This window comes from Oncorhynchus nerka, linkage group LG27 (assembly GCF_034236695.1).
Source record: "Oncorhynchus nerka isolate Pitt River linkage group LG27, Oner_Uvic_2.0, whole genome shotgun sequence".
Classification (NCBI taxonomy): Eukaryota; Metazoa; Chordata; class Actinopteri; order Salmoniformes; family Salmonidae; genus Oncorhynchus; species Oncorhynchus nerka.
The window spans coordinates 21,695,283-21,722,905 of record NC_088422.1 but is presented as its reverse complement, the minus strand read 5'-3'; the positions used below and the strand labels follow the sequence as shown (position 1 = coordinate 21,722,905).

The following is a 27,623-nucleotide window of genomic DNA, read 5'->3' as shown; positions in this document are numbered from 1 at the left end:
ACGTCCCATTCCCTAGCCCCTGCCCCCTACTCCTTCAATGTTACAGATCTGAAGGAACTGGGTCGTGCTCATTAGGCACCAAATAGAATAAAACTGACAAACCTGGCCTTGTCCAATAACAAACTCTTTATTTTTCGAAAACATTTGCCGTTGCATGCCTAATGAACACAATCCAGGATAGGTTCAAGCATGTTGGAACTCGGAATGGTTCTAATCTAGGGTCGTTTTCGTGGACCCTCGACAGCAAAAAGACACTGGAAGGTATTTTTGAACAGCTTACTCTTACTGGACATTGGAACCGTTGCTTGGTCACATGTTCATGTTTAAGACTGAGCTAAGAAACTTCAGGGGGTGCAGCATTACGATAAATGGCCCCTGAACAATAAGCCCCAACGGAACACAGTAGTCCCAGTGTGGGGAGGACTAGGGGAAACCAAAGCCCTGTTTGAATACTTTCATACATCCTTCCTGCCTCCCTTCCTTGGAGAAATCACTAATCTGGCAGTGGGATCCCAGTGGACAAAAACTGATTAAATCAATGTTGTTTTAGTCATTTAAACTCAAACTTGGAAAATCTACTTGGAAAACTGATTGGTTTCGGGGGAAAAAAATAATTGTAAGAGAATGTTTTTTTCACATAACTTAACCTAAATCCAATGACATGGTGTTTTTTGTTGATTTCACATTGAATTCCCATTAGTTGACAACTCAAACAAATGAAAAATCTAAACTAGGCGTTGAACTCACATCTGTGACTAGTGGGATTCTTGCTATAACATATCCAATCATGCTAGATCAGTGACTACTCCAATGAGGAAAGGAAGAAATTAAGTGTTTTCAAAACACTCATCTAGTAATACTTAGGACAAGTGCTCATTTCCTGAAGCCAGTATTTCGGTCTAAACCAATGGAATTAGCCCTGTAATTGGAGTCTGCAGTCTTTCATACAAAAGTGAATGAACAAAAGCTATTGCAGCTTCTGGCAAACCGTTCCGTTAGATCATATTGATTGCTCATTATGCAGATCTAAAACTGCACTTGGTTTCTTGTTGAAAAATTAACTGGCAAAAAAATATATACATTCTCCTCTTAAAAACATGTTTTTTCACAAATGAATTAGCCATATATTAAGAGATATTTTCAATATTGCACATTCAATCTGGCAAAAAAGTAATGATTACAAAGCCAACATGGATGCTGCCATACAGTTTAAGTAGGAAGTTTACATACACCTTAGCCAAATACATTTAATCATAGTAAAAATTCCCTGTCTTAGGTCGGTTAGGATCACCACTTTATTTTAAGAATGTGAAATGTCAGAATAATAGAGAATGGTTTATTTCATCACATTCCCAGTGGGTCAGAAGTTTACATACACTCAATTAGTATTTGGTAGCATTGCTTTTAAATTGTTTAACTTGGGTCAAACATTTCAGGTAGCCTTCCACAAGCTTCCCACAATAAAATGATTAAATTTTGGCCCATTCCTCCTGACAGAGCTGGTGTAACTGAGTCAGGTTTGTAGGCCTCCTTGCTCGCACACACATTTTCTGTTCTGCCCAGAAATGTTCTATAGGGTTGAGGTCAGGGATTTCTGATGGCCACTCCAATACCCTGACTTTCTTGTCCTTAAGCATACTTCCAAAGAGGCAAAATGGCTTGAGGTCATTGTCCATTTGGAAGACCCATTTGCAACCAAGCTTTAACTTCCCGACTGATGTCTTGAAATGTTGCTTCAATATATCCACAAAATTTTCTTCCCTCATGATGTCATCTGTTTTGTGAAGTGCACCAGTACTTCCTGCAGCAAAGCACCCCCACAACATGATGCTGCCACCCCTGTTCTTCACGGTTGGGATGGTGTTCTTCGCCTTGCAAGCACCCCCATTTTCCTCCAAAGATAACGATGGTCATTATGGCCAAAAAAGTTATATTTTTGTTTCATCAGACCAGAGGACATTTCTCCAAAAAGTACAATCTTGGTCCCCATGTGCAGTTGCAAACAGTAGTCTGGATTTTTTTAAGGCAGTTCAGGAGCAGTGGCTTCTTCCTTGCAGAGCGACCTTTCAGGTTATGTCGATATAGGACTCATTTTACTGTGGATATAGATACTTTTGTACCCGTTTCCTCCAGCATCTTCACAAGGTCCTTTGCTGTTGTTCTGGGATTGATTTACACTTTTCCCACCAAAGTATGTTAATCTCTAGGAGACAGAACGAGTGTCCTTTCTGAGAGGTATGATAGATGCGTGGTCCCATGGTGTTTATACTTGCGTACTATTGTTTGTACAGATGAACGTGGTACCTTCAGGTGTTTAGAAATTGCTACCACAGATGAACCAGACTTGCGGAGGTCTACAATTGTTTTTCTGAGGTCTTGGCTGATTTCCTTTGATTTCCCCATGATGTCAAGCAAGAAGGCACGGAGTTAAGGTAGGCCTTGAAATACACCTCCAATTGATAGAAGCTTCTAAAGTCATGACATAATTTTCTGGAATTTTCCAAGTTGTTTAAAGGCACAGTCAATTTAGTGTATGTAAACTTCTGACCCACTGGAATTGTGATAAAGTGAATTAAAGTGAAATAATCTGTCTGTAAGCAATTGTTGGAGAAATTTCTTGTGTCATGCACAAAGTAGATGTCCTAACCGACTTGCCAAAACCATAGTTCGTTAACAAGAGGTTTGTGGAGTGGTTGAAAAATGAGTTTTATTGACTCAAATCTAAGTGTATGTAAACTTCCAACTTCAACTGTATATATAAATAAGAGAGAGATGTACAATGATTATAGCATTCATAATTGCACTATGCCTCAATGTCAATTACAGGCTTAGGGCATTGTTACAAAAATATATACTCAGAGAAATAACTGGGGGTCAGAGCCACTGAGAAGTGAGGGATTACAAATTGTGCTCAATGCTCCGCCCCCTTTAACGTGGGAAACAACTAATCATCTCCACTGCTAACAAACTAAAACAGTCGGACAGCCGTGCTGCGATCGTACAACAAAAGGACACAACTGCATTGTGGTTGCTCAGTCTACGTGAGACCTCGGAGCTATGACTGGCTGCCATAGCTGCATTTGCGGTGGCCCAGCTCAGTCCAGGCAGTGAGAGAAGACTAGCAGCCCCTCTACAAGAGAATAACCTCTTTCAAAGGCAGATTCTCACATCTGACTGTCACCCATCAGCAGAGCAAGGTCCTCCAGCCGCCAGTCCCTGCCTCTGTCTGGGCAAAATAAAATAGCCATTTCATACTTTGTAAGGATTTCCAAACTCAAGCCTTTAATAAAAAGGGGCTTATGGTTACAACCGTCCACATACTCACAACCGGTCATTAGCGGAGTTCAGCTTCTACTGTCAATAGTATTATCATATCCTCACAATGGCCACTACGATTGGCATTAACAACAACGATCCTATGGACTCCAGTGAATGAGTTTTGTCAGGCTTGGCTTACTGACTCAAACAAGTGGTTTTTGGCATTCAACAATTAATACAAGATGGGGGAGAAAAGTCTAACCAAAAACGTGGTGAAACACTTTAAAAAGGTCACACGTGCGCACGGTAAACTCTTGGATCCTTCAAAAGGCTGTGTCCTGTCTTGCCTCCAACACTCTTTCTAGTTAACAGCGTGAAAGGGAGCCTCGAGTTAACGCTACATCCTTTTGGCATCGGCAATAAATAGGACCTTAAAACGCCTGGTACAGCACAACCTGATTCCAAAATAACTGACTCCTGACCCTAGGGACTGCGATGGGTGATGAGCATCATGATGCCCCCTCACTATACAGCCCAGTAAAATGACTGACCTACTGTGTGGCTGATTGTACACGTCAAACGGTACTAAAGTGGATGCAATAATCAAACCAATAATTTTAACAAATCACAGTGTCAACACTTTTCACCCTGTCAGGGGAAGAAAAATGTGTTCATTCATGAATTCGAACTCCAGAGGTCTTAGTTGACAAGCAGGAGAGTGGGGCCACAGACTGGCGCTGGAATGGACCGACTAGATCCAATCAAAAACTAAATGGCGGGAGCACCTTGGAATCAAGTTCAGAGGCATTGGACAGAACCCAGCAGTCACTCAATGTGTCTTAAAAAATAAAGCTAAAAACAATCAGAATAATTGGAGGAACTGTGCTTTACACATCCAACAGTGACCTTCAAACCCCCTAAATCCTTCAATCATGTTCTTTTAAATAGAAAAAAAGGGTCAACAATAGCAATAAATTAATATTATGCAACCATTCTTTTTTTCTTCACAGATTTGACATAGAATAAGTTGGAGAAAGGTCTCTGGGCCCCAGCCTTGCTGTGCTCATGCTGAAGTCCCTTCTAATATTCAAACTCTATGGTTTCACACCAGGTTGTACTCCTTCAGGTTGAGCTGCAGGATGGTGTCTTTGACAGCGGCGAACACAAAGCGGATGTTCTCTGTGTCCGTGGCGCAGGTAAAGTGGGAGTAGATGATCTTGTCGCTGTCTGGGTTCAGGTCCACAAACATCTTCAGGATGAACTCGCGGCCAGCCTGGGCATCTCTCTGGGGACCTATGTTAGAGACATAAACATATTATAAGCCTTGTTATTACACATTATAAAAAGGCTCATGAATGCTTTTAACAAGTTATAAACCATTATACCCATGGGCTTTAAGTAAAAAGGAACTCTATTTTTCCCCAGAGGCCACTCACCGTCAAACTCTGGGAAGTAGTCGACCAGGTGGGAATACATGATCTTCTCCTCCAAGAGGTCCTTCTTGTTGAGGAAGAGGATGACGGAAGAGTTCTGGAACCAGGGATATGTGATGATGGTCCTGAACAAGGCTTTACTCTCCTCCATTCGGTTCTGAGAGAGAAACGAGAGTAGAAGAACACAGTTTAAGTCCAGCTGCTTTCATTAAAAAGGGATAGTTCAGCTACACTATCCCGTTAAGTACAGGCTTTAAATCAGAGAGAGAGAGATGGCCTCCAGATGCCTTTTCATTTCACCACTGGGCTGCTATGTACTTTCTTTTAACCTTTACATTCACTGCTAGATACACACCGCACCTAAAGTGATCCACAAAGTCCATTTTATGATGCCATATCCATTTAGACAAGAGTATTGTCACAAATCTCTGCTCATTTGTGTGCGGTGCTCCACAAGCAATCTTTCAGGTCTCACAATTCTCAGATTTGCATGGAGGTCTGAAGTACAGGTGACAAAACGATCAAATTTCACAGCTTTACATCCAACCAACTGGTCTTATGCTGTTTCTATTGTATCGTCACCATGATGTTTTAATGGTCTCAGTTATTTCCCCCAAGGACACAGACAGTGAAAAAACCAAGAGCATGCTGGAAACTGCTGGGAACAAACAGATGGTGTGCCTTTGAGGAAGTTCTGTCGCCCCGAGGCTGTATTCAAAACAGCTGCAGGAGTCATTTACAACTGCTTTCCAAGTGGAAGGGAAGTCTAGCTGGAAAAAGAACTCTTATCTTCATTATTTTAAATAAGGAAAAGCCTTTCACCTTCAAAAGTGCAGAGGTGTGCCTGTAATACGTGTCTATTGTACACCATAGTTGAGAGAGAAGACCAGAGCCACAGATATTCACATTATGTTGTCCATTGTAATAATGTAATTTGAGTGACAGAATTGTACAACGTTTCAGAGACCTGTATTTAACTTGCTTTTTTGGATATTATTGGGAGTCCTATTGTCAAATGATGTAACTTTATGCAAAGTGCTGCTGTTAACTTTGTGTGTGTGTCAGGGCCAGCGCCAGAACGAATCATTTGGACAGGCATTTGATTTCCATAGTTGGGTAAGGTTTTTTCTTTTCTTTTTTTCTTCACGGAACCGCCTGTTTTTTTAATGGGTTTAATAGTAAAAGACATGTCAATTAACTGTAAAAATGTATTACCTTTTTAATGTGGCATTAACACAACCAGTCAATTTTTTCATCTGATTGTCAAACAAATCCCTTCAAAAAGTAGGTTACTTTCGCACGTTCGTCCAAAATCATTCCAGCATCTGAACAGCATCCCGTGCACGCGCCAACATTCCTTTAATTCGCAAGTAGCTGAAACTCACTGGAGAAAGCATCTGAGCGAGCGATACAGCGCCTCTCTGTCTTACTATATATATCCAGGGCTGCAGGTAGCCTAGTGGTTAGAGCGTTGGGCCAGTAACCGAACGTTTGCTAGATCGAATCCCCGAGCTGACAAGGTAAAAATCTGTCGTTCTGCCCCTGAACAAGGCAGTTAACCCACTGTTCCCCGGTAGGCCATCACTGTAAATAAGAATTGGTTCTTAACTGACTTGCCTGTTTAAATAAAATATCCCATGTACCTGATGCTTTATGGCCAAAAAGAGTATGACATGCCATAACCCTTTTTAGCCAGACAGCATCAGGGCTACACATACTGAGACAGAGGGGCGCTGCTTTATCTGAGAATGAGTCTTTGTCATCGCTCGTCTCAGTAAAAAATTATATTTAAATATTTTATTTGAACAAGCAAGGAAGTACGGTAGGGCAGACCCCCTAAGGCCCACCCATAACGCCAGCCCTGGTGTGTGTGTGTGTGTGTGTGTGTTAAATAAACATACAGTACAGTTGTAAATAACAACGCTTACCTCGTTATCAGATTCTACGAGCACCTGGTCATACTCGCTTAGTGCCACCAGAAACATGATGGATGTGACATTCTCAAAGCAGTGTATCCACTTCCTCCTCTCTGACCTCTGACCCCCCACGTCCACCATCCTGTCATAGGAACAGAGGAGCAACGTTAGGTGCAGATGACTTGAGTACCACTCGAGTTGGCATGGAAATATACTGTAGGTCCTATTCGTGTTCACTACATGATCATTGTTTTAGTGAACTTCCAAGCTGGTACTACACACTATTTATTAGGTACAACACCCCATTGCCAAAATGGTTCACTCCTACAGACAGTGCTCATGTGGTCTTGGGATGCTATATAAAAGCAGACCGACTGGCATCGAGGCATTCACTTACTGTTCAATTGAACATTAGAATGGGCAAAACGAGTGACCTGAGCGTGGTATGTTTGTCAGTGCTAGGCACGCTGGTTCCAGTATCTCAGAAACGCTCTGCCTTCTGGGCTTTTCATGCACAACCGTGTCTAGAGTTTACAGAGAATGCTGCGAAAATAGAAGAAAAAAAACTTCCAGTCAGCGGCAGTCCTGTCGTCGAAAATATCTCGTTAATGAGAGGTTGAAGGAGAATGGCGAGAATTGTGAAAATAACAGCACACTACAACAGTGGTGTCAAGAACTGTATCTCGGAATGTCCAACTGGCCAGTCCTTGTCACGGATGGGCTATTGCAGCAGATGACCACACCGACTTCCACTCCTATTAGCTAGAAACAATAAGCGGCTCCAGTGGGCATGTGATCACCAACAATGGAGGAGTGGAAAAACAGCAACTGTTCTGACGAATCCCGGTTCCTGTTGCATCATGCTGTTGGCAGAGTCAGGATTTGGCGTAAGCAGCAGGAGTCCATAGCCCCATCCTGCCTGGTGTAATGGTGAAGGGAATGTTTTCCTGGCACACATTAGGTACCTTGATACCAATTGAGCAATGTTTCCATCCCCTGAAGAACTCTGGCTGTTCTGGAGGAAAAGGTAGGGTCCAACCCGGTACTAGATGGGTGTACCTAATTAACTGGCCACTGAGGGTAGATACCCCAAGAATATAACATCAATTGATAGAACTCTACCCACTGGTCTGTTCTCCCCACTACATCATTATGGAAGTGGAATAGTACATATAATCAGTGGCTAGTGTGAGAACTGAGACAATCCATCTCAGGGTGTCATTCTATTCCATTGTTCCTTTGTTAGAATAGAACAGCCCAGTGAGCTTGATGGTTGGCATACCTGAAGATGACACTCTGGAGGTCAAAGGGGTACTCAATGATGCCCGTAGTGGGGACCCTAACTCTCAGCACATCCTGCTGAGTGGGAAGGTAAGAGGCCTCTGCGATCCGGTCCAGCGCATTCATGTAACTACGGAGACAAAAAAAGTATTGTGCCCACTGACAGGTGATGATAATATATGAAAGTATAGAAAAAAATTACCAAAGACATGGTCGGACATTTTAAGTTGGCAGCCTAGGGAACAGTCGACCATGAAATCTTGTATTTACTAACTATTTGACCATAGATAAAGTACAGTATTTATAGCATCGTGACCATTGAAGTTGTCTGTCTGGGATTGAAGTTAGCAACTCGCAGGAATGGCCTTCATAAGTAGAGTTAGAGATCTCATTTACTCACTATTTGGTAGAGTCCGACAGCTGGTACTCCCGTCTCCTATCGTAAGCTTCCTGGATGCCTGGATCGTTCCATAAACACTTGATGGCGTCTATGTAGCGGTTTGCCAACGTGCTGACTTTCTCCACATCCACCTCTCGGACCACGTTAGCGTTGCCCTGAGAGGGAAAAAAACTGATTAAGGTTTAACCTCCAGGTTAGACTTTCCGTCGACAGAAACAAACATATCAATTAAATGGCATCAATTCAAGGTTCTATGTGTCTGAAATGGGACTAAAGCATAACCCAGGCAGAGGCAGGCAATCTTGACGGTTGATGACTATGGCCGCGTTCCAGGTGGTCTATTTTGCAATTGTAGTACACAGATGATCAGATCCCATGACTGAGGTGGGTGAGGTGTTTAATTAACGTCTCAGGAAGTCCAATAATATCATATAGGAATCTTCTGAGATGCACAGCCTGCAAAAAAATAACCTAAAAACGCAGCCTTTTTCTTTCACTATGCCGTTCCACAGATTATTCTTAGGGCCTAATATGAAGCTACCACATAGCCCAACTCCAGAAGTATCACGTTCTAATGTTACTTACAAAAAGGAAAATGAATTTCCCTATGTCACATGACTGTCTTCACTTCCTTATCTGGCCTCACCTCATGACTTATTTCTACTGTACCTTGTTACCAAAACCCAAAAAGGAAGTGATTGTTTTTTCCTAGTGACAACCTGGGAATGACATGCTACTGCCCCCTGTTGAAAGTATCCAATCGTTAATCCAGCACAACAGGAAAATACCACAGGCTTCATATACAATACAGGCCACTTGTGATTTAATCAATAAGACTATATGAACACTAACGAACAACAGATAAACCACTGAACATACATAAGGGAACCATCCGATCCTCAAATAACAACATGAGACTACATGGTCAGATGTCACACCAGGCCTAGGGATTCAAATGAGACCTGGCCAGTCGATAACAGATAGGTCTCAGTTCCTCTATTGGCCAGTTTCATGTGGAATTACCTGCAGTTCTAGATGTGACTTGAGAACTTTCTTTTCTGCAGACCCAACTTTTTGTAACCGGAAGGGGATAGCACCTCTATTTGGTCAAACGAATAGGCAGAATTAGGTTTAGTCCACCAGATGACTTTCCTCTCGCTGACACACAAACCCTTGGCTGGATGACATGGAAGGGGGTTGGATGAGCGTGACAGGAAGACACAGGAAGTGCCAAAACAGACAGGATGTGATTGTGGACGACTGTTCCATGAAAGATAGCATAAAGGAGGAGATTACTCTCAGTAACACATCTCTCTCATTCTCACTGTCACACACACACTTCCATTCCCCTTTCCCTCCTTACCTTGTTGTGCTCATATTTGTAAGGGATCCTTAGGGTCTCTGTGGCACGGATCATGGACTGCATGGCAGTAAAGATGTTCTGGTACACCAGCTTGGTGAAGCCTCGCTTGTCCTCCTCTGAGTAGCCGGTGCCATGGATGATTCTCATCTGTTTAATGAAGGTGCTCTTCCCACTCTCTCCAGTACCTGGTAAAAGGGGAGAGGGGTGAGTTGAGGATGGGGAAGGAAGGAATACATGTTTGTTTTTTTATTCACCTTTATTTAACCAGGTAGGCTAGTTGAGAACAAGTTCTCATTTACAACTGCGACCTGGCCAAGATAAAGCAAAGCGACACAAACAACAAGACAGAGTTACACATGATATAAACAAACATACAGTCAATAATACAATAGATATATATACAGATAAAAGATAAACACACGGGACACAAGACGAAGACAAAGATGTCTGACTGCTACGCCATCTTGGAAATGGAATGGGTAATTGAAGAAGTGCGAGGCACTATATCCAGACAAGGATAGCATCTGACCCAGAGTCAAGACAAACAATCCATAATCACCTATTACAGCCCTATTCACATTTAGACACACACACATTCTCAATCTCCTTTCCCAGCTGCTCCTGCCAGCTCCTTAGATTTCTTGGCCTGGTCAGTGACCAAGAACAACATCTCTATGGATACAATAACTATTGTGATGTGAGCTCTAGATCTGGATCCTGGAGAGATCCTTTACAAGGGTCCTCAACAGAACCTAAATGTACCTCTACCACCCTAGTCATAGACTGTTCTCACTGCTACCGCACAGCAAGCGGTACCGGAGCGCCAAGTCTAGGTCCAAGAGACTTCTAAACAGCTTCTACCCCCAAGCCATAAGACTCCTGAACATCTAATCAAATGGCTACCCAGACAATTTGCATTGCCCCCCCCCTCTTTTACACCACTGCTACTCTCGGTTATTATCAATGCATAGTCACTTTAATAACTCTACTTACATGTACATATTACCTCGACCAACCGGTGCCCCCGCACATCGACTCTGTACCGGTAGCCCCGGTATATAGTCTCGCTATTGTTATTTTACTGCTGTACTTTAATTACTTGTTCCTTTTATTTCTTATTCATATTTTTTAAACTGCATTGTTGGTTAGGGGTTTGTAAGTAAGCATTTCACTGTAAGGTCTACACATGTTGTATTTGGCGCATGTGACTAAGAATTTGATTTGATACACAGGGCCAACATAATGAGGTATCTTATCTCCATCAAACCACAACTGGTTTAATATCCTATACTAGTTCTACACAGGGACAACATGATGAGGTATCTTATCTCCATCAAACCACAACTGGTTTAATATCCTATACTAGTTCTACTAGGGACACAGGGACAACATAAACCACAACTGAATATCCTATATCTTATCTCCATCAAACCACAACTGGTTTAATATCCTATACTAGTTCTACACAGGGACAACATGATGAGGTATCTTATCTCCATCAAACCACAACTGGTTTAATATCCTATACTAGTTCTACACAGGGACAACATGATGAGGTATCTTATCTCCATCAAACCACAACTGGTTTAATATCCTATACTAGTTCTACACAGGGACAACATGATGAGGTATCTTATCTCCATCAAACCACAACTGGTTTAATATCCTATACTAGTTCTACACAGGGACAACATAATGAGGTATCTTATCTCCATCAAACCACAACTGGTTTAATATCCTATACTAGTTCTACACAGGGACAACATAATGAGGTATCTTATCTCCATCAAACCACAACTGGTTTAATATCCTATACTAGTTCTACACAGGGACAACATAATGATCTTATCTCCATCAAACCACAACTGGTTTAATCTTATCTCCATCAAACCACAACTGGTTTAATATCCTATACTAGTTCTACACAGGGACAACATAATGAGGTATCTTATCTCCATCAAACCACAACTGGTTTAATATCCTATACTAGTTCTACACAGGGACAACATAATGAGGTATCTTATCTCCATCAAACCACAACTGGTTTAATATCCTATACTAGTTCTACACAGGGACAACATAATGAGGTATCTCCATCAAACCACAACTGGTTTAATATCCTATACTAGTTCTACACAGGGACAACATAATGAGGTATCTTATCTCCATCAAACCACAACTGGTTTAATATCCTATACTAGTTCTACACAGGGACAACATGATGATGAATTACTCAGGATGTGTCCCAAATGTCTCCCTATTCCCGTTATAGTGCACTTATTTTGACCAAAAAATGTCCAAAAAAATAAAAGTGCACTGTAAAGTGAATAGAGTGCCATTAGGGACACAGTTGTCCCCCCCACACACAAAGTTCTGAGAGGAGATAGAAGAACCTCTTAATTTACATGAAGCTATAAATAAGGAGAGGAGGGGAGGGCAAGCAGGTGTGTCCTGGGGGAGAAAGGGAGCAACACATCACTGCCTGTAACTCTGGGTCAGAGATAGAACACGTCTCTGGTGAATGACTCTGATAACTAGAGATAGTAGACATGAAACCATCAACTGGTCTTTGGCTGGGACTGAAACCAGTGGACTACAGACAGCTGGTCCTGTTGTAAAGTACATGTAGATATTTTGCAGACTAAGGGTGTTGCCAGGCATACGGTTAGGGTCCTACAGAAAGTGTTAAAGTGGTACCCTCTAACCCAGAGTCAAACACAGCAACACAGGAAGTAGAGAAAGCTTCCCAAACTTTTTTGTTCATGACCCACCAATTGAGGGGTCTTAAGGGTTGAGCAGTGAAAAAACATACACAGACCAAATAATAAGTAAAAAATATTAATCTGGCATTAGAGGGAACATGTATTTTTAAAGCTAATTTCCTGCAATTCTAAACATGTTTTTGGCATGGAGCTGAGAGAATTGTGCAGTTTTTAATCAAATTCTATGCATTTTGACATAGCTAATGCTGTGTTCATATGCTCGAACATTATAACAAAATCAACGGGGCCTGATTGTCTAGCTTTTATTTTGTTGATTGTAAGTTCTCAAAAATATACAAGTCCCTTATCTTTTCTACATACTTTTTTTGATTTTAGTCATTTAAGTTCACACTTAAATGTATATTTTTTTTAAATAACAAAATATATTTGTTTTTGAAATGCAAAAAAAAAAAAAAAAAAATGGCATCCCACGACACACCCGGACCCCTACCGTGACCCACAAGTGAGTACCGACCCACAGTTTGGGAACCACTGGTCTATATACAGTGGTGGAAAAAGTACCCAGCAGTCATACTTGAGTAAAAGTAAAGATACCTTAATAGAAAATGACTCAAGTAAAAGTGAAAGTCACCCAGTAAAATACTACTTGAGTAAAAGTATTTGGTTTTAAATATACTTAAGTATCAAAAGTAAATGTTCAAATATACTTAAGCATCAAACGTAAAAGTATAAATCATTTCAAATTCATTATATTAAGCTAACCAGATGGAACCATTTTCTTGTTGTTTTTGTTTACATTTACGGATAAATAGGGGAACACTCCAATACTCAAACAAAATGAACAAACTAAGCATGCGTTTTTAGTGAGTCCACCAGATCATCAGTAGGGATGACCAGGGATGTTCTCTTGATAAGTGTGTGAATTGGACCATTTCCCTGTCCTGCTAAGCATTTAACTAACGAGTACTTTTCAGTGTCAGGGAAAATTAATGGAATAATAAGTACATTATTTTCTTTAGGAATGTAGTGGAGTAAAAGTTGTCAAAAATATAAATACTTAAAGTAGAGTACAGATACCCCCAAAAAACATAGTACTTTAAAGTATTTTTACTTAAGTACTTTACACCAATGTCTATAGAGCATTGATGTGATTGTCACAAACAGAGCAGCAGGTAAATCAGGCCTAAACCATAGAGACCAGTACTGTGTTCTAATGCTCCGTTTGTAAACAAGTGGGAGGTGGGATTTACAAGTTGTAACTAACAGTTGGATGCATTCACGTGCTTTGATGCGTACAAGATCGTGCGTACACCATAACCTAAATGTACAGCTATCAAGCTTGTAAGCAATTTAAAGAGTAAATCAATCAAAAACATTTATAGTTTGCTTTTTATAAATACTGTTTTGTTACATTTAACTGCCAAAAATGCTGTTTGAGGTCATTTCCTTAGTAGGTGACATTTGAGTTCCGCACGTGGGAGAAATCGGAGCTCAGGGATGATCGATGAGTTTCCCACTAGTAATTACCAGTTGGAGGGTCGTTCAAGTGGATTTTTCCTAGTCGTATGTGGTAAATTCCCACTTGGTTACGAACACAGAATAAGGCTGGCCTGTATCCAGGCAGCAGTCTTCCCCCATCACTCTACCAGCTTCTCTCACACGGATTACATCATAACATTGACACAAGTCATTTTTTAGGGAACTAACGCAACATTGGAAATATTACATCATAGACAAACTGCTTGCATTTCTTTTTACTGTGAATTGTGCATCTACGTTCTATGAGGACGTGTAGCTGTAGACAACACAAATGATGGTCAAGGATAAATAAAATAATAATGAAGTAGCCTAACATAATACATTTCATTTAAAGTGCTTTCTATTATAATATTGATGTTCTTATATTATCCTATACACTTGCACCAGACAGTCCAATGGTATGTGATAGAATACATGTTACCCAGGATCCCACCTGAATTCACAAACAGACTGCTTTAGGGGTGGTCCCATTAAGATACTTTAGGTAAGGCGTCAGCATTCTTCAGTTCGGCTGGCGGTTAGTCAAAGTCGTCTAGGTGAACCGACCAAATGTGCTGGCATACTCTCTTAAAAGACCTTCGCTTGAAAAACTGGAAAAATTGCAATAGTATTGTTTGTCCATTTTGAGATGCCGTAGCCACTATACAGTTCCTCAAAATAGTCTGAATTAATCAAAGATAATTTAAGAATCGGTCATTAATCTGTCATAATTTTGCAGAGGAGATCTTAGTCATGCAATTTTTCATCTAACTAAGATGATTGGTGCAGTATTTCCCAATGAAAACGTGCATAAAAAGTCTCTTGTTGAATGACCACAAAGAATTTACTGAAGAATCACTACGGTTGACCAATCACCGCCAATCAGGCACTGTTTTCCTGCAATTCTGTTAACGACGGTGAGGGCAGGTGTTTGGCAGGTAGGAGCAAAGGACACTGTCTACCGGTGTCGCTCCCGCTAGCTAGCAAGGAATGCCCACATGCAGGAACACACTGAATTGTGAGCTGCAATTGCACACAATTGCTATCCTGGCTAACTGAGCTACATTCTTCTTAAAGAATGTCAATGATGCAAAAATGTCAACAATGCAAAAGTTCACTGTATATGCACTCCTCAAATGAGTGTCGTTTAACAACTGTTGGACTTCTTCGATACACCCATAAAACTAAAGTGATGTTAGTGTGTTAGTAATGACCCCTCACAATGACCTGTTTCTTCTGTGAATTACCAATACTGCATTTCAAAGAATTGTTGCGGCTGCTGCCGTGCAGAAAGTGTGAGGAAAATGCAGTTTACTGACCCAGAGCTGGCTTTCAGGTCAGGCAGGCAGGAGTTGATTTGATGACATCTGCCCCTTTCAAACCAAGTCCATTTACAACCCAGCTTTTTACATAAGTAACTTTCATCATACAGTATGCCAGGCCTATATCCAAAACGGATCAAAACAGACAGACTTGAATAATGAATAGTAACTTAGTAAAAGATGGTCCATTAAACTTACATTCTAGGATAAAAAAATTAACAAAACGTTTTCCCTGCCACTTTTCCTGATATAGGCCTATACAGAAGCTGAGGGATGGAGCTGGGGAAATGTAACCCCTCTCAAATTCATAGACATAGCTCTAGATGTAAGGACTGACAATCCATGACATCTACATGATAGCTTTAAACATATTTTGAAGGTATTAGCCTATTTCTTGCTTAAGGTCTTCATGTTTGTAAACACGAATAAACCTTTATATTTTGGGGGTGTGATAGAAAAAGACAGCTGTGCTAAGCATTCATAAATGATATTCTTCATGAGTCAATGGGTAGGTTAAATGTCAGGAATTTAAATTACCATTGAACAGAAAGCTGTATCTCAGAGTGTACCTTTAAAAAAAGGCTGTCTTTATTCAGAGACGTGGGAAAGTCGCGTGCACAGATTGTTGGGCCAAACGTTCCGACTCGAAACAGTCAAGAACGTCTACATGTGTTATATGTAGTGCACAGTGCAGGTAAACGCATGTTTAGCGCAGGATTTCTCGACCCTGTAATTGCTACCAATAAAACGCCTAGACTTTGGCCTCGTCCGTAAACAGACAGACACCACAAGTCTATCATCCTAGTTACTACGTAATGAAATGAATAGTTGGATGGTTCGTGCGATTTTTTTTTGTATTCTAAATGGTAGCAATATTCAAATACAATTGCTTTGGAACACTTGAGATTGATAGAACTGCTACAATTTGGCATGTGTGGCTGGCTACAAAGTTAGTCAGGTTTTCAGGTGTAGCTTGCGCAGCACCACCCAACATTAATTTTCGCCTTTATTTTCATCACTCATCATCACCACTAGCTTACCGAGAAGCAACAGCTTCAATTCCCTGTAGCTTGCGCAGCACCACCCAACATTAATTTTCGCCTTTATTTTCATCACTCATCATCACCACTAGCTTACCGAGAAGCAACAGCTTCAATTCCCGGCGAGCATCCCTCTTATCCCGGCGGAGCTGTCTTTCGATCTCGTCGTTGATCCGCCTGGATTCTTTCGCCTCCTCGCTTAGGCAACACGCCATTATGGCGTCTAGGGTCATTCTTTTAAAATCACCTTTCCTCCTTCTTTATGCACTACGCAGATTCCAGTTGCGATAAAAAACAAAACAATTAACGGATATCAAATCACGCCATTACAGATGCAAAAAAAACATGGACGCGTTATAAAGTGGCATAGCCTGGGAGGAGAGGAAAATGTATAGGCTATTTGAGAAATTGTTGCTCCCCCGTTTCGCTTCGCTTTCTGACGGACTGTCAGGCAGCAAACAGTGGCTCGGGGAGTTAACTAAATGTCAGAAATTCTAATTGGGTAGTCTGATTTTCCTTTTAAATATGATCATCAGCACCGTTTAAAACAATCATACGTAATGTTCTATGTGATAAGCATTCTCATTCTTGCCCAGTCATCCTCTTCACATATTTTTTTAAAGCATGTCTTCGTATCCTAATAGTTCCATAATCCATTCGATGAGAAAATACATGAATAAACGTGTTCGCTTTATTTCCAATTGCTCGACTCCCGGACGTGGTAAAGCCGAATATGGCGGATTTACACTCCAATCCGCAAGGCAGGAATACTGTTATTTCTCTCTGACGAAAGAAAAACACAAGAAAAAACGCACCAATCTCACATTAGCCTACTTCCCAAAACGGAAAAACGCGTCATCCGTGTGCTTTCAAAAACAGGGACATTTAAATTATTCTGCTATACGTTTGCTTATAATAATGTTGGGGAAAAAAAACGTTTTTCGTTCAGCCTTCCCCTGTCCTTAATTCTCCATGTGTTTTTATAACAGAGATATCCACTCCTAGCCGGTGACGTCGGACAGTGGTAAGCAGGAGTGTCCTCAGAAGAAAAGTGACTCCAAAGTATCCCACCAACCGAATAGACAAGCGGTTGGTGGGATACCGCTACCTGCTCTTATTACCCAAAAGCTATTAAATTTATGATACATACACTACATGACCAAAAGTATGTGGACACCTGCTCGTCGAACATCTCATTCCAACATCATGGGCATTAATATGGAGTTTCTCTCCCCTTTGCTGCTATATCAGCCTCCTCTCTTCTGGGACGGCTTTCCACTAGATGTTAGAACATTGCTGTGGGGACTTGCTTCCATTCAGCCACAAGAGCATTAGTGAGGTCAGACACTGATGTTGGGCGATTAGGCCTGGCTCGCAGTCGGCGTTCCAATTCATCCCAAAGGTGTTCGATGGAGTTGAGGTCAGGGCTCTGTGCAGGTCAATCAAGTTCTTCCACACAGATCTCGACAAACCATTAATTTATGGACCTCGCTTTGTGCACGGGGGTAATTGTCATGCTGAAACAGGAAAGGGCCTTTCGCAAACTGTTGTCACAAAGTTGGAAACACAGAATCATATAGAATGTAATTGTATGCTATAGCATTAAGATTTCCCTCCACTGGAACTAAGGGGCCTAGCCCGAACAATGAAAAACAGCCCCAAACCATTATTCCTCATCCACCAAACTTTACAGTTGGCACTATGTATTCGGGCAGGTAGCATTCTCCTGGCATCCTCCAAATATAGATTAGTCTCTCAGCCAAGCTTCTAGCCCCAAGGCAAAATGGCGCCGATAGAGAGGGCAGCCGAGCTTCTAGCCCCTAGCCAAAATGGCACCGATAGAGAGGGCAGCCGAGTTTCTAGCCCCTAGGCAATTTGCAGTATTTTTTTTATTTTTTATGTGTTATTTCTTACATTATTAGGGCAGAATTGTTTTGTTGTTATTACACACAGCCGGCATTACCAGCATTACGACCAGAAATACGACTTTCCCGATTCGAAACCTTTGTTCGTACCCCCAGGGCAATTTAACTGATTTCAGAGGCTGACCCAAAACATCGCCAGCTTAAAAGAGGTACAAGGAGTGGACTTCTAGTCCGACTCAGGAGGCGCGCACACCACCCACTGCTTCCGAGTATATTACTCACTAAAGGTCAGTCTCTGAATAATAAAGTTGATGAGCTGAGGGCGAGGATTTCCTTCCAGAGAGACATCAGGGATTGTAACATACTCTGTTTCACGGAAACATGGCTCTCTCAGGGTATACTGTTTGAGTCAGTACAGCCAGTTGGGTTCTCAATTCAGATAGGAATAAATATCTCCCCAGGAAGAAGAAGGGCTGGGGTGTATGTTTCATGGTTACAACTCATGGTGTGATTGTGATAACATACAGGAACTCAAGTCCTTTTGTTCACCCAACCTAGAATACCTCACAATCACATGCCGACCGTATTACCTCCCAAGAGAATTATCTTTGGTTATAGTCACAGCCGTGTATATTCCCCATCAAGCCGATACCACAACGGCCCTCAAAGAACTTCACTGGACTTTATGCAAATTGGAAACCACATATCCTGAGGCTGCATTTATTGTAGGTGGGGATTTTAACAAAGCAAATTTGAGGAAAACGCTACCAAAGTTCTATCAACATATGAAATCAAATCAAATTTTATTGGTCACATGCACATTGTTAGCAGATGTTATTGCGAGTGTAGTGAAATGCTTGTGCTTCTAGTTCCGACAGTACAGCAATATCTAACATGTAATCTAACAATTCCACAACAACTACCTAATACACACAAATCTAAGTAAAGGAATGGAATAAGAATATATACATATAAATATATGGATGAGCAATGACAGAGCGGCATAGGCAAGATGCAATAGATGGTATAAAATACAGTATATACATATGAGATGAGTAATGCAAATATGTAAACATTATTAAAGTGGCATTATTAAAGTGACTAGTGATCCATTTATTAAAGTGGCATTATTAAAGTGACTAGTGATCCATTTATAAAAGTGGCCAATGATTTCAAGTCTGTCTGTAGGCAGCAGCCTCTGTGTTAGTGGTGGCTGTTTAACAGTCTGATGGCCTTGAGATAGAACTGTTTTTCAGTCTCTCGGTCCCAGCTTTGATACACCTGTACTGACCTCGCCTTCTGTATGGTAGTGGGGTGAACAGGCAGTGGCTCGGGTGGTTGTTGTCCTTGATGATCTTTTTGGCCTTCCTGTGACATCGGGTGTTGTAGGTGTCCTGGAGGGCAGGTAATTTGCCTCCGGTGATACGTTGTGCAGACCGCACCATCCTCTGGAGAGCCTTGCAGTTGTGGGTGGTGCAGTTGCTGTACCAGCAACTGTGACAAGCAACTAGCAGCCCGACAGGATGCTCTCAATTGTGCATCTGTAAAAGTCTGTGAAGGTTTTAGGTGCCAAGCCAAATTTCTTCAGCCTTCTGAGGTTGAAGAGGCGTTGTTGCGCCTTCTTCACCACACTGTCTGTGTGGGTGGACCATTTCAGTTTGTCCGTGATGTGAATGCTGAGGAACTTAAAACGTTCCACCTTCTCCATATTGACTGCAGTACTCGCTCTGCTAAAACACTCGACCACTGCTTCTCCAACTTCCGGAATGCCTACAAGTCCCTCCCCCGCCCTCCCTTTGGTAAATCTGATCACGACTCCATTTTGCTCCTCCCTTCCTATAGGCAGAAACTCAAACAGGAAGTACATGCGCTAAGGACTACTCAACACCGGTTTGGATTGGATTCCACGCTTCAAGGTTGTTTTGATCATGCTAGGATATGTTCCATGTAGCCTCTGAGAATAACATTAACAAATATACTGATACGGTGACTGAGTTTATCAGGAATAGGAGATGTTGTACCCACTGTGACTGTTATAATCTATGATAACCAGAAACCGTGGATAGATGGCAGCATTCGTGCAAAACTGAAAGCCCAAACCATCGCATTTAACCGAGGCGAGGTGACTGGGAATATGTCATAATACAAATAGTGTAGTTATTCCCTCCGTAAGGCAATCAAACAGGCAAAACGTCAGTATAGAGACAAAGTGGAGTCGCAATTCAACGAGACGTATGTGGCAGACTAAATTAAACACCTTCTTCGCCCGCTTTGAGGATAACACAGTGCCACCGATGAGGCCCGCTACCAAGGACTGTGGGCTCTCCTTCTCCGTAGCCGACGTGAGTAAGACATTTAAGTGTGTTAACCCTCGCACGGCTGCCGGGCCAGATGGCATCCCTAGCCTCGTCCTCAGAGCATGCGCAGACTAGCTGGCTGGTGTGTTTACGGACATATTCAATCTCTCCCTATCCCAGTCTGCTGTCACCACATGTCCACCATTGTTCCTGTACCCAATAAGCAAAGGTAACTGAACTAAATGACTATCGCCAAGTAGCACTCACGTCTGTCATGTTGAAGTGCTTTGAGAGACTAGTCAAGGATCATATTACCACTACCTTACCTGACACCCTAGACCCACTTAAATTTGCTTTACCGCCCCAATAGATCCACAGACGATGCAATCGCCATCTAGGCAAGAGGAATATCTATGTAAGAATGCTGTTCATTGACGATATCTCAGCATTCAACACCATAGTAACCTCCAGGCTCATCATTAAGCTTGAGGCCCTGAGTCTGAACCCCGCCCTGTGCAACTGGGTCCTGGACTTCCTGACGGGCCGCCCCCAGGTGGTGAAGGTAGGAAACAACACCTCCACTTTGCTGATCCTCAACACAGGGGCCCCACAAGGGTGCATGCTCAGCCCCCTCCTGTACTCCCTGTTCACCCATGACTGTGTGGCCACGCACGCCTCCAACTCAATCATCAAGTTTGCAGACGACGCAACAGTAATAGACTTGATTACCAACCAGGACGAGACAGCCTACAGGGAGGAGGTGAGGGCTCTGGGAGTGTGGTGCCAGGAAAATAACCTTTCACTCAACGTCAACAAAACAAAGGAGATGATCGGGGACTTCACTGACAAACGGAAATGGTCCACCCACACAGACAGTGTGGTGAAGAAGGCTGATTTGAAGCGTGATTCATCTTTCCAGAGAACTTGTTGCCACTGCTCCAGACTCCAATAGCAGCTTGTGTGCAGCTGCTCTGCCATGGAAACCCATTTCATGAAGCTCCCAACAAACAGTTCTTGTGCTGACGTTGCTTCCAGAGGCAGTTTGGAATTTGGTAGAGAGTGTTGCAACCGAGGACAGACGACTTTAACGTGCTGAACACTTCGCGGCTGAGCCATTGTTGCTGCTAGACGTTTCCACTTCACAATAACAGCAGTTACAGTTGACCGGGGTAGCTCTAGCAGGGCAGAAATTTGACGTACTGACTTATTGGAATGGTGGCACCATATGACGTTGACACATTGAACTGAGCTCTTCAATAAGGCCATTCTACTGTCAATGTTTGTCTATAGAGATTGCATGGCTGTGTGCTCGATATTATACACCTGTCAGCAATGGGTGTGGCTGAAATAGCCGAATCCACTAACTTGAAGGGATGTCCACATACTTTGTATATACAGAGCATTTGGAAAGAATTCAGACACCTTGACTTTTTCCACGTTTTGTTAATTTACAGCCTTATTCTAAAATGGATTAAAAACGTTATTTCCTCATCAATCTACACACAATAATCCATGATGACAAAGCGAAAACAGGTTTTCTGAAATTTTTGCATATATATTGGTAATAAAACACAGAAACACATTATTTACATACAATACCAGTCAAAAGTTTGGACACACCTACTAATTCAATGGTTTTTCTTTATTTTACTATTTTCTATATTGTAGAATAATTATGTAGTAACCAAAAAAGTATTCAACAATTCAAAATATATTTTATATTTGAGATTCTTCAAAGTAGCCACCCTTTGCCTTGATGACAGCTTTGCACACTCTTGGCATTCTCTCAACCAGCTTCATGAGGTAGTTACCTGGAATGCATTTCAATTAATAAGTGTGCCTTGTTAAAAGTTCATTTGTGGAATTTCTTTCCTTCTTAATGCGTTTGAGGCCATCAGTTATGTTGTGACAACGTAGGGGTGGTATACAGAAGATAGCCCTATTTGGTAAAATACCAAGTCATATTATGGCAAGAACAGCTCAAATAAGCAAAGAGAAATAACAATCCATAATTACTTTAAGACATGACGGTCAGTCAATCTGGAACTTTTAAAAAATTAGAAAGTTTCTTCAAAAGCAGTCGCAAAAACCATCAAGCGCTATGATGAAACTGGCTCTCATGAGGACCACCACAGGAAAGGAAGACCCAGAGTTACCTCTGCTACAGAGGATAAGTTCATTAGAGTTTACCAGCCTCAGAAATTGCAGCCCAAATAAATGCTTCACAGAGTTCAAGTAACAGACACATCTTAACATCAACTGTTCAGAGGAGACTGCATGAATCAGGCCTGAATCAGGCCTTCATGGTCTGATTGCTGCAAAAAAAACACTACTAAAGGACACCAATAATAAGAAGACGTGCTAGGGCCAAGAAACACGAGCAATGTACATTAGATCAGTGGAAATCTGTCCTTTGGTCTGATGAGTCCAAATTTTTGGTTCCAACCACTGTGTCTTTGTGAGACGCAAAGTATGTAAACAGATTATGTCTGCATGTGTAGTTCCCACTGTGAAGCATTGAGGAGGTGTGATGGTGTGGGGGTGCTTTTCTTGTGACAATGCCTGTGATTTATTTAAAATTCAAGGAACATTTATCCAGCATGGCTACCGCAGCATTCTGAAGCGATATGCCATTCCATCTGGTTTGCGCTTAGTGGGACTATCATTTGTTTTTCAATGGGACAATGACCCAAAAATACACCTTCAGGCTGTGTAAAGGCTATTTGACCAAGAAGGAGAGTGATGGATGCTGCATCAGATGACCTGGCCACAATCACGCGACCTCAACCCAATTGAGATGGTTTGGGGTGAGTTGGACTGCAGAGTGAAGGAAAAGCAGCCAGAAAGTGCTCAGCATATGTGGGAGCACTTATTGGGAAAGCATTCCAGGTGAAGCTGGTTGAGAGAATGCAAAGAGTGTGCAAATGTGTCATCAAGGCAAAGGATGGCTACTTTGAAGAATCTAAAATATTTGTTGAAGACGTTTTTGGTTACTACATGATTCCATATGAGTTATTTCATAGTTTTGATGTCTTCACTATTTTTCTACAGTGTAGAAAATTGTAAAAATAAAGAAAAACCCTTGAATGAGTAGGGGTGTCCAAACTTTTGACTGGTACTGCATGTATTCAGACCCTTTGCTATAAGACTCGAAATTGAGCTCAGGTGCATCCTGTTTCCATTGATCATCCTTGAGATGTTTCTACAACTTGATTGGAGTCTACCTGTTGTAAATTCAATTGATTGGACATGATTTGGAAAGCACACACCTGTCTATATTAGGTCCCATAGTTGACAGTGCATGTCAGAGCAAAAACTAAGCCATGAGGTTGAAGGAATTGTCTGTAGGATTGTGTCGTGGCACAGATCTGGGGAACGGTAGAAAAACATTTCTGCCTCATTGAAGGTCCCAAGTATACTGTGACCTTCATCATTCTTAAATAGAAGAAGTTTGGAATCACCAAGACTCTTCCTAGAGCTGGCCGCCCGGCCAGACTGAGCAATCGGGGGAGAAGGGCCTTGGCCAGAAGAGGACTGGCCACCCCTCATAGCCTGGTTCCTCTCTAGGTTTCTTCCTTGGTTCTTGCCTTTCTAGGGAGTTTTTCCTAGCCACCGTGCTTCTACACCTGTATTGCTTGCAGTTTGGGGTTTTAGGCTGGGTTTCTGTACAGCACTTTGTGACATCAGCTGATGTAAGAAGGGCTTTATAAATACATTTGATTGATTGATCAGGGAGGTGCCCAAGATCCTGATGGTCACTGACAGCACTCCAGGGTTCCTCTGTGAAGATGGTTGTCCTTCTGGAAGGTTCTCTCATCTCTACGACACTCCACCAATCAGGCTTTAATGGTAGAGTGGCCAGATGGAAGCCACTCCCCAGTAAAAGGCACATGACAGCCCGCTTGGAGTCCGCCAAAAGGCACCTAAAGGACTCTCAGACCATGAGAAACCAGATTCTCTGGTCTGATGAAACCAAGATTGAACTCTTTGGCCTGCATGCCAAGTGTCACGTCTGGAGGAAACCTGGAACCATCCCTATGGTGAATCAAAGTGGTGACAGTATCATGCTGTGGGGATGTTTTTCAGCAGCAGGGACTGGGAGACTAGTCAGGCTCGAGGCAAAGATGAACGGAGCAAAGTACAGAGAGATCCTTGATGAAAATCTGCTCCAGAACGCTCAGGGCCTCAGACTGGGACCAAGGTTCACCTTCCAACAGAACAATGACCATAAGCACACAGCCAAGACAACACAGGAGTGGCTTCGGGACAAGTGTCTGAATGTCCTCCTTCAAGTCCGGGCTGGGCCGATCGAACATCTCTGGAGGGACCTGAAAATAGTTGTGCATTGACGCTCCCCATCGAACCTGACAGATCTTGAGAGGATCTGCAGAGAAGAATGGGACTAACTCCTAATACAGGGCTGCCAAAGGTGTTTCAAAAAGTACTGAGTAAAGGGTCTGACTAATTATGTATGTGTGATATTAAAAAAGAAATAAAATTGCTCAAATGTCAACCTGTCTTTACCTAGTCATTATGGGATATTGTGTGTAGGTTGATGAGGGGGGGGGAAACAATCAATTTTAGAATATGCTGTAACGTAACAAAATGTGGAACAAGTCAAGGGGTCTGAACTTTTTCCAAATGCACTGTATAGTGTAGATTTGCATGATGGTAGCTACTCAAATCATAGGGCGTTGCTGTGCTTCCTGTCTGGGGTAATTGACAGGATACTACACTTCCCTAATTTCCTAGAGTACTTCTAATATGCAAATTGTAATTAAATGAGCAGCGACGGCAGCTTATAACCATTTGAATTCAATCTTAAAAGAGCTTCACTGGTCCATGCTTTTGGTCTAGCCCCCATTCCCGAAATATAATACAGATTGGAATGCGCCCTGTGCTGTACCAGCACTGAAAACCAAATTATTTCTGCATGCGGGTAATAATGTTTAATTGACATGGTCATGATATTAATAGCTACATTAGGTGAAAGTTAATGGAACTAGTTATTGATGACCTCATTGATGTTTCCTTTGGTTTGGTCATGTTTGTTACTGGGTTGGAATTTTCCATGACAAGTCTGCTCCAAAATATAGTAGGCATACAGAACAAATACTTTTACATGTAGAATTATAACCCTAGATTTCAAATTTTACCAGGAAGAAAATGGTTAGCAAGAAAATACAAAGACTTTGAGTTATCATCCTTTTAAGAATGTGCAGAGATTTTGTTAATAGTTCTTTACTTTCTTACCACATTTCCTCCGTCTTGAACACAGGTCAGATTAATACCATCGACCCCTGTGTTTTAGATTATGTTATATTATGAACAGGAAAAGGCCTGCTCCTTCCGAGGTTGGGAGTTCTGTGACATTTGACAAAGTGCCATACACTTGTTTGTTTGTTTAATTGAACTACATACCAACTGAATTATATTTTACACTTATTCAAGGGTAATCTAGTTCTTAAATTGCTAAATATCTGTGTCCAGTGGCCTCCAGCAAGGAACTAAAACCTATTATTGAGCCATGCAACTTGGCTCATGTTTATTCTGCCCCTGAACAAGGCAGTTAACCCACTGTTCCTAAGCCGTCATTGAAAATAAGAATTTGTTCTTAACTGACTTGCCTAGTTAAATAAAGGTTCAAAAAAGGTAAAAACAAATTCAAGCCCTGTGGCTCTTGTCTTAAGTAGAATAATGGTTATGAATTTAAACAATATATTTACAAGGAGAGGAACATCACATTTCAAAGGTACCAGGCTTTCAGTTCCTGAAAGACAAAATGACATTTCAGAGAATCATGCACCATAACATTCAACAGATGATTATTCTTTCACGTCTAGTCTTGGAAAAGTACCTCAAATGTTTTTTTTTCTCCAGTATCATCACGAGCTGACTATAGAGACCCAAAACCTCAAAATACGTCCATAAAGATTCTTTCAAACCCTCCAGTACAATTGACAAGGTCACCCAATTAATTTCAGTCATTCATTACACAACAGGCATTTAAAAAAACGTGATTTCCCTCAAATTCATGACTTCATTGATCTCATTAGTCATTTAAATAAAAATATGGATTTTTAAAATAATTGATATAAAAATATAACATTTATAATTCATAAGAGTTATTTCATGCAAGTCATTCAAAATTAATAGGTCATCTTAAATTCATATGAAGTACAGAGTATATACGCTCCTTTGGAAACTAGAGGTGCTCCTGAGCAGAATGGATCCCCTTTTACTGCGACACAATGTACAGTATGTCCAATATGAAAAATGTACTGAACATCGTGCAATCGAGTGGGCTAATTAACAATGGGATTTAAAAGTGTTTTCTAACATGTATCAGTACAATATTATTATTCATATTGTTATTACTATTATTATTAATAGTAGCATAAATAATGTTTTGTTATTTGTATTACTGTCATTACCACAAATATCAACACAACAGGCAACAATTTAAAATATTTGACTGAGTTACAGTTCATAGAAAAATCTGTCAATTTAAATAAATTATGCCCTAATATATGGATTTCACATGACAAAGAAATGCAATTACCTGGCAACAGTTCTGTTAGGCATTCCTGCAGTCAGAATGTCAATTGCGCACACTCAAAACTTGAGACGTTTGTGGCATTGTGTTGTGTGACAAAACTGCACATTTTAGAGTGGCCTTTTATTGTCCCCAGCACAAGGTGCACCTGTGTAATGATTATGCTGTCTAAACAGCTTCTTGATATGTCACCTCTGTCAGGTGGATGGATTATCTTGGCAAATGAGAAATGCTCACTATCAGGGATGTAAACAAATTTGTGCACAAAAGTTGAGAGAAATAAGCTTTTTGTGCATATGGGAAGATTTCTGGGATCTTTTATTTCAGCTCATGAAACATGGGACCAACACTTTACATGTTCTGTTTATGTTTTTCAGTATAATAATCATTACTTTTAATGCTGTTAACAATGATGTCAATGTTATAATATAATTTGTGCTATAAAAGCGATTAACTGTATTCATTTTTTCATATTGTTAAACAACATTCTAAGTCTGCTAACATTTCAACATAAAATGTTACGAATTTCGACCATTTTTAATTATTTTTTACCATCTTCTTTGCGGGACTTTTATTTCGAAAGAAAATCGCCGAGGTCACGGGTTTATTCTTGCTATGTGTTGCTTATGTACCATAGCCGTTATTCTTGCT

General features: G+C 41.3%; 1 protein-coding gene across 2 annotated transcripts; it reads right to left on the bottom strand.

The window, feature by feature from the left end:
• Window positions 1-105: 105 nt before the first annotated feature.
• On the bottom strand, window positions 106-17,229 carry LOC115111353 (guanine nucleotide-binding protein G(q) subunit alpha-like). Of its 2 annotated transcripts, none has more exons than XM_029637313.2 (7): window positions 16,352-17,229; window positions 9,652-9,836; window positions 8,289-8,443; window positions 7,890-8,018; window positions 6,620-6,749; window positions 4,695-4,848; window positions 106-4,551 (listed from the first exon to the last, which is right to left on the bottom strand). In XM_029637313.2, the coding sequence occupies exons 1-7, from the start codon at window positions 16,485-16,487 to the stop codon at window positions 4,361-4,363; spliced, it is 1,080 nt and encodes a 359-aa protein (XP_029493173.1). In that variant the 5' UTR covers window positions 16,488-17,229; the 3' UTR covers window positions 106-4,360. The 2 variants fall into 2 exon arrangements, with proteins under 2 accessions (XP_029493173.1, XP_029493174.1); XM_029637314.2 differs by lacking the exon at window positions 16,352-17,229 and adding an exon at window positions 16,255-16,272.
• Window positions 17,230-27,623: the final 10,394 nt, after the last annotated feature.

Coding starts and splice junctions, on each gene's coding strand:
- LOC115111353 (XM_029637313.2), bottom strand. CDS start 16,487: ATGACCCTAGACGCCATAATGGCGTGTTGCCTAAGCGAGGAGGCGAAA. Junction 8,444..9,651: donor ACAAATATGAGCACAACAAG/GTAAGGAGGGAA, acceptor TTTCCCTCTCAG/GGCAACGCTAACGTGGTCCG. Junction 8,019..8,288: donor CTGTCGGACTCTACCAAATA/GTGAGTAAATGA, acceptor TTGTCTCCGTAG/TTACATGAATGCGCTGGACC.